The 11,318-nt window shown below is 50.8% G+C and overlaps 1 protein-coding gene across 3 annotated transcripts in view; it reads right to left on the bottom strand.

The window, feature by feature from the left end:
• gfra2b (GDNF family receptor alpha 2b) overlaps nucleotides 1-11,318 on the bottom strand; it is a 95,345-nt gene that overhangs the window by 44,969 nt on the left and 39,058 nt on the right. Inside the window, exons 1-2 of one of the 3 annotated variants that reach the window (XM_037752648.1) lie at nucleotides 4,187-4,862; nucleotides 775-1,074 (exon numbers count right to left, since the gene is read on the bottom strand). In XM_037752648.1, the coding sequence (XP_037608576.1) occupies nucleotides 775-1,074; nucleotides 4,187-4,232 (346 nt within the window). In that variant the 5' untranslated portion in view covers nucleotides 4,233-4,862. Of the gene's footprint in view, nucleotides 1-774; nucleotides 1,075-1,175; nucleotides 1,664-4,186; nucleotides 4,863-11,318 lie in introns of those variants that run through there. The other 2 variants (XM_037752650.1, XM_037752649.1) reach the window with 2 other exon arrangements.

The following is an 11,318-nucleotide window of genomic DNA, read 5'->3' as shown; positions in this document are numbered from 1 at the left end:
CTCCAATAGGACATTAGCTCTTACCCTCAGTCAGACCCATATGGATGCTCCAGTAGGACATTAGCTCTTACCCTCAGTCAGACCCATATGGATGCTCCAGTAGGACATTAGCTCTTACCCTCAGTCAGACCCATATGGATGCTCCAGTAGGACATTAGCTCTTACCCTCAGTCAGACCCATATGGATGCTCCAGTAGGACATTAGCTCTTACCCTCAGTCAGACCCATGTGGATGCTCCGGTAGGACATTAGCTCTTACCTTCAGTCAGACCCATGTGGATGCTCCAGTAGGACATTAGCTCTAACCTTCAGTCAGACCCATGTGGATGCTCCAGTAGGACATTAGCTCTAACCCTCAGTCAGACCCATGTGGATGCTCCGGTAGGACATTAGCTCTTACCTTCAGTCAGACCCATATGGATGCTCCAGTAGGACATTAGCTCTAACCCTCAGTCAGACCCATGTGGATGCTCCAGTAGGACATTAGCTCTTACCTTCAGTCAGACCCATGTGGATGCTCCAGTAGGACATTAGCTCTTACCTTCAGTCAGACCCATGTGGATGCTCCAGTAGGACATTAGCTCTAACCCTCAGTCAGACCTATGTGGATGCTCCAGTAGGTCATTAGCTCTAACGTTCAGTCAGACCCATATGGATGCTCCAGTAGGTCATTAGCTCTAACGTTCAGTCAGACTAGTGGATGCTCCAGTAGAACCTTAGCTCTTACCCTCAGTTAGACCCATGTGGATGCCCCAGTAGGACATTAGCTCTTACCTTCAGTCAGACCCATGTGGATGCTCCAGTAGTTCTGCAGACACTGCAGCTCCTTCTTCATGCCTCTCTTGCAGCGGCAGTCGTACAGCGGCGAGTCCTGCAGCACCTCCAGTGCTCCCTGGCACTCCCTGGAGGCCAGCATTGAGCTGCGCTCCTTGTCCCCGCCGGACAGGCACTGACGCATGATCCGGTAGCGTGAGCTGCACTGGCTGTTCTGGTTGCACAGTTCAGAGGCCCGGACGCAGTCCAGAGGTTCCCTCCAGCCTGGCGAGCCCAGCTGTGATTCCCCCATACTCACATCTGGGGGGAACAGAGAGGACAGCAGGGATCAGACCGGTCTGAGGGTTTACAGGGTTTCACCATTCAATGTGCTGAACTCTCAACATAGTTCACTTCTTCACCTCAACATCTCACAAATCAGCATCAGATGATCAGATTATCAGAATCAGATGATCACAGCGCTGAATCTGTTCATCAATTCATTTAAATGCTAAATAAAACGTCACATCCTGTCTGGCTGTTTTCTCTTCAGCAGCTCTTACATCCACCAAACGTTCCAGTTTCCTTCCTCTCTATATTCTGAAGGTTTTACAGACGGGTTTGTTCACATCTCAGTCACAGCCTGATTCATACAACATCGTATGTAGTTTTTTATGGCTGTTGACAGTATTTTCTGATTTATGGAGTGACACAAAGTAAAACCTTTGACTCTATTATGTCAACAAAATAAAAAACAAGAATGTTGAACCTGTCTTTATCCGATGTTCACATCTACAAACTAACACATATCTAATAAGTTAATGCCTCATTTACATATTTACACATTACACTTCAGAAAACTTCTAATTCAAAAAAGAATTGTCTTAATGTCAGTGATCAACAGGAATCATCCCCCACAATCCTCTCTGCTCCGCTACAGACAGGAATCATCCCCCACAATCCTCTCTGCTCCGCTACAGACAGGAATCATCCCCCACAATCCTCTCTGCTCCGCTACAGACAGGAATCATCCCCCACAATCCTCTCTGCTCCACTACAGACAGGAATCATCCCCCACAATCCTCTCTGCTCCTCTACAGACAGGAATCATCCCCCACAATCCTCTCTGCTCCTCTACAGACAGGAATCATCACCCACAATCCTATAGTCACCTATAGGTGACTAGTTCAGTATAGTTCACTAGTTCAGCTATAGATTTCAGTATTTCAGCTCTTATCTTCTTTAGATAATGTAGTTAAGCTCCCAACTCTGCCAGTTTTACATTTCAACTTCTAGATTTTTCAGCAGTGTATTTGAGCTTTAACATTTTAAAGTAATTTCACGTTTCTGCATTTTCAGCAACGCTTTGCAGTTAATCTCAGCTGTCAGCATTCACACACATGTTCAGCCGTCAGCATTCACACAGATGTTCAGCTGTCAGCATTCACACACATGTTCAGCTGTCAGCATTCACACACATGTTCGGCCGTCAGCATTCACACACATGTCCGGCCGTCAGCATTCACACACATGTCCGGCCGTCAGCATTCACACACATGTTCAGCTCCCAGCATTCACACACACATGTTCTGCTGTCAGCATTCACACACATGTTCTGCTGTCAGCATTCACACACATGTTCAGCCGTCAGCATTCACACACATGTTCAGCCGTCAGCATTCACACACATGTTCAGCCGTCAGCATTCACACACATGTTCAGCCGTCAGCATTCACACACATGTTCAGCTATCAGCATTCACACACATGTTCGTCCGTCAGCATTCACACACATGTTCAGCCGTCAGCATTTACACACATGTTCAGCTCCCAGCATTCACACACGTTCTGCTGTCGGCATTCACACACATATTTTCAGCCGTCAGCATTCACACACATGTTCAGCCGTCGGCATTCACACACGCATCCAGCTGTCGGCATTCACACGCGCGTTCAGCCGTCGCCATTCACACACAGATGTTCAGCCGTCAGCATTCACACACGTGTTCAGCCGTCGCCATTCACACACACACGTTCAGCCGTCAGCATTCACACACAGATGTTCAGCCGTCAGCATTCACACCGGGTCCAGCCGTCAGCATTCACACACAGATGTTCAGCCGTCAGCATTCACACCGGGTCCAGCCGTCGGCATTCACACACGTTCAGCCGTCAGCATTCACACCGGGTCCAGCCGTCGGCATTCACACACGTTCAGCCGTCAGCATTCACACCGGGTCCAGCCGTCGGCATTCACACACAGATGTTCAGCCGTCAGCATTCACACACGTGTCCAGCCATCGGCATTCATACACAGATGTTCAGCCGTCAGCATTTACACACATGTTCAGCTCCCAGCATTCACACACGTTCTGCTGTCGGCATTCACACACATATTTTCAGCCGTCAGCATTCACACACATGTTCAGCCGTCGGCATTCACACACGCATCCAGCCGTCGGCATTCACACGCGCGTTCAGCCGTCGCCATTCACGCACAGATGTTCAGCCGTCAGCATTCACACACGTGTTCAGCCGTCGCCATTCACACACACACGTTCAGCCGTCAGCATTCACACACAGATGTTCAGCCGTCAGCATTCACACCGGGTCCAGCCGTCAGCATTCACACACAGATGTTCAGCCGTCAGCATTCACACCGGGTCCAGCCGTCGGCATTCACACACGTTCAGCCGTCAGCATTCACACACGTGTCCAGCCATCGGCATTCACACACAGATGTTCAGCCGTCAGCATTCACACACACTCCAAGCTGTCAGCATTCACACACAGATGTTCAGCAGAAAGAATTTTAGTCACCATGCTTTCTAGTCTTAAAGGGGGTGGACACCAAACACTTGCTTACATCATCGATGATGTCATGGGTTGAACCAAGTATTGGGGGGGATTACTTGTCTTGTATGTAACATGGTGAAGTCTTGTTGATAACACTAACCTTATATATATATATATATATATATATATATATATATATATATATGTATAAACATTATAATATTTATATTTATATTTACATTTATATATAATATATATATAAATGTAAATATTATATAAATATAAATATATATAATATTTAAATCCCTACATGTATTTTTGGTTGGTTCACTAGAGGGTTCACCCCCGACCCAACGCAGACTGAGCCAGTGATCATCAGAACCAGAACCAGAACTACTTTGACTTGTAATACTTAGTATAGTATATAATATATATAATAAGTATATTTGACTGCTTCTATAATACTTCTGTTAAACAGCTAGAATGCAATCTGTACTTTTACATCGTGGTACTAATACTAGTACTGAAGTACTGAAGTACAGGATCAGAGTACTTCCACACACACACGCGCGCACACACACACGCGCACAGGTGAACAGCATGATGTGATGGGCTCTCCGTCCTCGTGCTCTACTCACCCAGAACCAGAACCAGAACCAGACTGATGATGTTGATCAGCATCATGACTCCTCCAGCAGTAATCCAGCAGGTCCTGAAGGCGGAGCGGGTCCGGTGGGTCCGGTCCGGTCCGGTCGGTGTCTCCCGGTGTGTCTCACTCCCTGTGTGTGTCTCCGCTGTAGACCGGTGGAACCGCCGACATGGTGGAGTGAGCGGAGCAGGAACCGGGAACCGGGTCGGTCTTAACGGGGGGTCCGGACCCGCATCGGTAGACTCAGATTCACAGAGTCCGGTTCGGACCGCATGTTCCGGTGGAGCAGCGCGCTGCTGAGTATCCGCGGTTTGATCCGGAGGAACGAACACTTTCGCCGGTGTTCCTCCTCCAGCAGCTCCCGGTGCTCCCGGTCCTCTTCACACCGACCACCGGCCGCTGATCAAACTTTCCCCGGTGAGACGCTCCGCTGCTCCCGCTGCTCCCGGTGCTCCCGCTGCTCCTCCGCTGATCAACATCAAGATTATTATTATTAATATCACTACTAATAATATATATATAATCTATTATATATATATTATTATTATTATATAATAGTGATGAAGATGAAGATAGTATCCAGGTGTGATTATTCCAGCTGCTGCCTCGTGCGTCCTCTCCGCTCTCCTCCTGCAACTCACTGAGACAGAGAGGAGGAAGAGCGGGAAACCTCCTCCTCCTCTTCCTCCTCCTCCTCTTCCTCCTCCTCCTCTTCTTCATCCTCCTCCTCCTCTTCTTCATCCTCCTCTTCCTCTTCCTCCTCCTCCTCCTCCTCTTCCTCCTCCTCCTCCTCTTCCTCCTCCTCCTCTTCTTCATCCTCCTCTTCTTCATCCTCCTCTTCCTCTTCCTCGTCCTCCTCCTCTTCTTCCTCCTCCTCCTCCTCTTCTTCATCCTCCTCCTCCTCTTCCTCCTCCTCCTCCTCCTCTTCCTCCTCCTCCTCCTCTTCTTCATCCTCCTCTTCTTCATCCTCCTCTTCTTCATCCTCCTCTTCCTCTTCCTCCTCCTCCTCCTCCTCTTCCTCCTCCTCCTCCTCTTCTTCATCCTCCTCTTCTTCATCCTCCTCCTCTTCCTCCTCTTCCTCCTCCTCTTCCTCATCCTCCTCTTCCTCATCCTCCTCTTCCTCTTCCTCTTCCTCCTCCTCTTCTTCCTCCTCCTCCTCTTCTTCATCCTCCTCTTCTTCATCCTCCTCCTCCTCCTCCTCCTCGTCCTCCTCCTCTTCCTCCTCCTCTTCTTCATCCTCCTCCTCCTCCTCTTCCTCCTCCTCTTCTTCATCCTCCTCCTCGTCCTCCTCTTCATCCTCCTCCTCCTCCTCTTCCTCCTCCTCCTCCTCTTCCTCCTCCTCCTCTTCTTCATCCTCCTCTTCTTCATCCTCCTCCTCCTCTTCTTCATCCTCCTCCTCCTCCTCCTCGTCCTCCTCCTCTTCCTCCTCCTCTTCTTCATCCTCCTCCTCGTCCTCCTCTTCATCCTCCTCCTCCTCCTCCTCTTCCTCCTCCTCCTCTTCTTCATCCTCCTCTTCTTCATCCTCCTCCTCCTCTTCTTCATCCTCCTCCTCCTCCTCCTCGTCCTCCTCCTCTTCCTCCTCCTCTTCTTCATCCTCCTCCTCCTCCTCTTCCTCCTCCTCTTCTTCATCCTCCTCCTCGTCCTCCTCTTCATCCTCCTCCTCCTCCTCCTCCTCTTCATCCTCCTCCTCCTCCTCCTCCTCCTCCTCCTCCTCTTCTTCATCCTCCTCCTCTTCCTCCTCCTCTTCCTCCTCCTCCTCCTCCTCCTCCTCCTCTAACACACACACACAGTAGGAGTTGTGTGTGTGGTCTCTGTTACCTTCTATTGTGTTTACGAACAAGCACGAGGCACGTGCACGGACTCCAGGTGATCTGACCTGAGGTGATGATGAACCCCCTGAGACCCCAAGGGACCGCTTTAGTCTTTTTTAGGGGGGTCCAGGAGGTCTGTAGGGGGTTTAGGGGGTCTGTAGGGGGTCTGTAGGGGGGTCTGTAGGGGGGTACAGGGGGTCTGTAGGGGGTTTAGGGGGTACCACGGTACAGGAGGTCTTTAGGGGGTACAGGTCCGGGAGGTTTGTATGAGGGTTCAGGAGGTCTGTAGGGGGTTCAGGGGGTCTGTAGGGGTTTCAGGAGGTCTGGGGGTCTTTAGGGGGTTCAGGGGGTCTGTAGGGGTTTCAGGAGGTCTGGGGGTCTTTAGGGGGTTCAGGGGGTCTTTAGGGGGTACCCCGGTCCAGGCTGACAGCATACAGCTGATGGATGGATTAGAAGATTATAAAAGTGATGAATTACAGCCAATATCTTCATTATTACAACTGCATACAGCTGCATACAGCTGCATACGGCTGCATACAGCTGCATACGGCTGCATACAGCTGCATACGGCTGCAAACGGCTGCAAACGGCTGCAAACGGCTGCAAACGGCTGCATACAGCTGCAGCGGAGCAGTGCATGGCGGCGCGGGGCGGGGCGGTGCGGGGCGGTGCGGGGCGGTGCAGTACGGGGCGGTGCAGTGCGTGGCGGTGCAGTGCGTGGCGGTGCGTGGCGGTGGAGGGTGATGGCGGTGCGTGGCGTTGCAGGGCGGTGCGTGGTGGGGCGGTGCAGTGCGTGGCGGTGCGGGGCGGTGCAGGGCGGTGCGTGGCGTTGCAGGGCGGTGCGTGGCGGGGCGGTGCAGTGCGTGGCGGTGCGGGGCAGTGCAGTCCCGTGGGTCTGATGAGCGTTCATTATTGCGAGGAAAATAACTCTGGATTCAGCTGTTCAGACTCAGACTGAGACTCAGACTCTGTTGAGTTCCATCTCTTTGCTTCTGAACTCTCTAATATGAATAATAATTGTGTCTGATGGAGCAGCAGAGTGAACCTGGTTGGAGTGAGGACGGTCTGATGGAGCTGCAGCTCAGTGTCTGTTCATTAAAGCTGAATCTGGTATCTGGTCTGAGTCAATCATGTTCTACATGTCATGGGGGGGGGCAATCGTACCTGAGCAGATGTTTCCAGTTGCAGTCAGACGGTCGTATTTAACCAGCTGGAGGTTCTTCACCACTACAGACTCTCTCCTCCATCCTCCTGACGCTGACCTGGATCAGATCAGACCTGGATCAGACCTGGATCAGACCTGGATCAGATCAGACCTGGATCAGACCTGGGTCACAGAGACCAGCAGACGGTGGGTCTGGTTTCTACAGTAGATGTTGTTCTCAGTTACTCACAGCTCTGTTCATCTAATACAGATGTGATTACAGATGTGATTACAGACATGTACCGCGGCGTCTCTCTGCAGGTGAGATCTCCTCTCAGCTCCGTCACGCAGCTTTAATCTCATCTGCTCTAAATTAAAACTCTCATTTAGTCTCACATCAACTTTAATCTAATCTAAATCCAGTTTATATAATAGTTTATCACCAAACACACGACGAGCTTAACGTTTCATTCTGTGGACTCATCTCAGTCTGGAGCTGTTCAATAAGGTCAATAAGGTCAATAAGGTCAAGGTCAAGGTCAAGGTCAAGGTTAAGGTCAGACTGGCTGACACATGGAGCAGTAAAGATTAAGATAAGATATTAAGATAAGTTAACATCTGGACTGATCTACTGGAGCAGCATCTGGACTGTATCCGTAACATCAGTCCTGAGCTTCATCAACACATTTAACATCTGGACCGTATCCGTAACATCAGTCCTGAGCTTCATCAACACATTTAACATCTGGACCGTATCCGTAATATCAGTCCTGAGCTTCATCAACACATTTAACATCTGGACCGTATCCGTAACATCAGTCCTGACCTTCATCAACACATTTAACATCTGGACCGTATCCATAACATCAGTCCTGAGCTTCATCAACACATTTAACATCTGGACCGTATCCATAACATCAGTCCTGTATCCATAACATCAGTCCTGAGCTTCATCAACACATTTAACATCTGGACTGTATCCGCAACATCAGTCCTGAGCTTCATCAACACATTTAACATCTGAACCGTATCCGTAACATCAGTCCTGAGCTTCATCAACACATTTAACATCTGGACCGTATCCGTAACATCAGTCCTGAGCTTCATCAACACATTTAACATCTGGACCGTATCCGTAACATCAGTCCTGAGCTTCATCAACACATTTAACATCTGGACCGTATCCGTAACATCAGTCCTGAGCTTCATCAACACATTTAACATCTGGACCGTATCCGTAACATCAGTCCTGAGCTTCATCAACACATTTAACATCTGGACCGTATCCGTAACATCAGTCCTGGGCTTCATCAACACATTTAACATCTGGACCGTATCCGTAACATCAGTCCTGGGCTTCATCAACACATTTAACATCTGGACCGTATCCGTAACATCAGTCCTGAGCTTCATCAACACATTTAACATCTGGACCGTATCCGTAACATCAGTCCTGAGCTTCATCAACACATTTAACATCTGGACCGTATCCGTAACATCAGTCCTGAGCTTCATCAACACATTTAACATCTGGACCGTATCCGTAACATCAGTCCTGGGCTTCATCAACACATTTAACATCTGGACCGTATCCGTAACATCAGTCCTGGGCTTCATCAACACATTTAACATCTGGACTGTATCCGTAACATCAGTCCTGAGCTTCATCAACACATTTAACATCTGGACTGTATCCATAACATCAGTCGTGGGCTTCATTGAGGATATCTGTACGTAGCCAAGACAGCGAGTGTGAAAAGTGTCCAGCGTTCCAGACTCAACGATCTGACCGTTTTGAGTACAACATCTGGGTACTTGGAGTGCGCTGCATGTTGCCGTACTTCCCAGAGTGAATGCACTGTTAGTCTCCACAGTCTGTTACAGCTCTATTAGTATGATGTCTGTTAACCAGAGGTTAACCAGGTTAACCTCTTCCTCTTCCTCTTCCTCCTCCTCCTCCTCCTCCTCCTCCTCCGCTTGCTCGTGCTCCTCTTCCTCCTCCTCCTCCTCCTCTTCCTCCTCCTCCTCGTCGTCCTCCTCCTCCTCCTCCTGCTCCTCCTCCTCCTCCTCCTCCTCCTCCTCCGCTTGCTCGTGCTCCTCTTCCTCCTCCTCCTCCTCCTCTTCCTCCTCCTCCTCGTCGTCCTCCTCCTCCTCCTCCTGCTCCTCCTCCTCCTCCTCCTCCTCCTCCTCTTCCTCCTCCTCGTCCTTGTCGTCCTCCTCCTCCTCCTCCTCCTCCTCCTCCTCTTCCTCCTCCTCCTCCTGCTCCTCCTCCTCCTCCTCCTCCTCTTCCTCCTCCTCGTCCTTGTCGTCCTCCTCCTCCTCCTCCTCCTCCTCCTTGTCCTCCTGCTCCTCCTCCACCTCCTCATCCTCTTCCTCCTCCTCCTCCTCGTCCTCCTCCTCCTCCTCCTGCTCCTCCTCCTCCTTCTCCTCCTCCTCTTCCTCCTCCTCGTCCTCGTCCTCCTCCTCCTCCTCCTGCTCCTCCTCCACTTCCTCCTCCTCCTCCTCCTCCTCGTCCTCGTCGTCCTCCTCCTCCTCCTCCTCCTCCTCCTCCTCCTCCTCCTGCTCCTCCTCCACCTCCTCCTCCTCCTCATCCTCCTCCTCCTCCTCCTCGTCCTCGTCCTCCTCCTCCTCTCCTCCTCCTCCTCCTCGTCCTCCTCCTCCTCTCCTCCTCCTCCTCGTTCTCCTCCTCCTCCTCAGGCCAACATGCTGCCTCTCTGTGTTTCTATTCCCGTCCCGGCGGCGTCGTGTTGCAGCTCTCTGGTTTCCCAGCAGCCTTCAGGAGGACTCAGGCTTTATTTGAGGCTGACTGAGTCTGTGATAGGACAGCGGCCCGGTGGCCCAGCGGCCCGGTAATCGGGCCCAGTGGGCCGGTAATCGGGCCCCACGGCTCCGATCGCGCTGATATCTGCGGCGGTCGACTCCAGAACGACTCACCGGGCGGCGGCTCTGTGGCGATCAGACGCTGCGTCAACACGCCTTAACTCAGTTTACAGGCTAATTACACACAAACTAATCACAGATACACAACAACAGATACACACAGATATACACAACCACACACAACAACAGATACACACAGATATACACACCACACACAACAACAGATACACACAAATATACACACCACACACAACAACAGATACACACAGATATACACAACCACACACAACAACAGATACACACAGATATACACAACCACACACAACAACAGATACACACAGATATACACAACCACACACAACAACAGATACACACAGATATACACAACCACACACAACAACAGATACACACAGATATACACAACCACAACATGCCACAACTAATACACAACTAATACACAACTAACACCCCCTCAGCTCCCCGTTCAGCCTCAGCAACACACAGCTCAGGGTGAACGGGGAGATGAGGGGGTGAAGAGTAATCTGGACTCTGGAGAAAGTGCCGGCGTCTTTACCTGAACACAGAGACGGGCCGACACAGAGACGGGCCGACACAGAGACGGGCCGACATAGAGACAAGACGGGCCAACACAGAGACGGGCCGACACAGAGACGAGACGGGCCGACATAGAGACAAGACGGGCCGACACAGAGACGAGACGGGCCGACATAGAGACAAGACGGGCCGACACAGAGACGAGACGGGCCGACACAGAGACGGGCTGACACAGAGACGAGACGGGCCGACATAGAGACAAGACGGGCCGACACAGAGACGAGACGGGCCGACACAGAGACGAGACGGGCCGACACAGAGACGGGCCGACACCGTGACTCAGGGAAGTGGGTTGATCTAGACTAGCGGCCCTGAAGGGAAACGGCTCGGCGCCCCGCTGCTCTCCGTCTCAGGCAGGACGAGAAGTGAGACGAGTGAAGTGAACACATGCTGATCAGATAGAACGTCAGTAGAACATCAGATAGAACGTCAGTAGAACGTCATTAGAACATCATTAGAACGTCAGTAGAACGTTAGTAGAACGTCAGTAGAACATCATAGGAACGTCAGTAGAACGTCAGTAGAACGTCAGTAGAACGGGTTCTGTAATGTCTCACAGACAGAACCACACGGTGCCGTTTATGAAGATATTTAATATTCTATTTAGTCCTCAGAGAACGGTGAAGGAACAAAGCGCTGAGATAGTTTGGAGGTTCCTCGTTCCTCCGTAG

The sequence above is a fragment of the Sebastes umbrosus genome, chromosome 19 (genome assembly GCF_015220745.1).
Source record: "Sebastes umbrosus isolate fSebUmb1 chromosome 19, fSebUmb1.pri, whole genome shotgun sequence".
Lineage (NCBI taxonomy): Eukaryota > Metazoa > Chordata > Actinopteri > Perciformes > Sebastidae > Sebastes > Sebastes umbrosus.
This window is presented reverse-complemented; position numbering and strand designations above follow the sequence as displayed.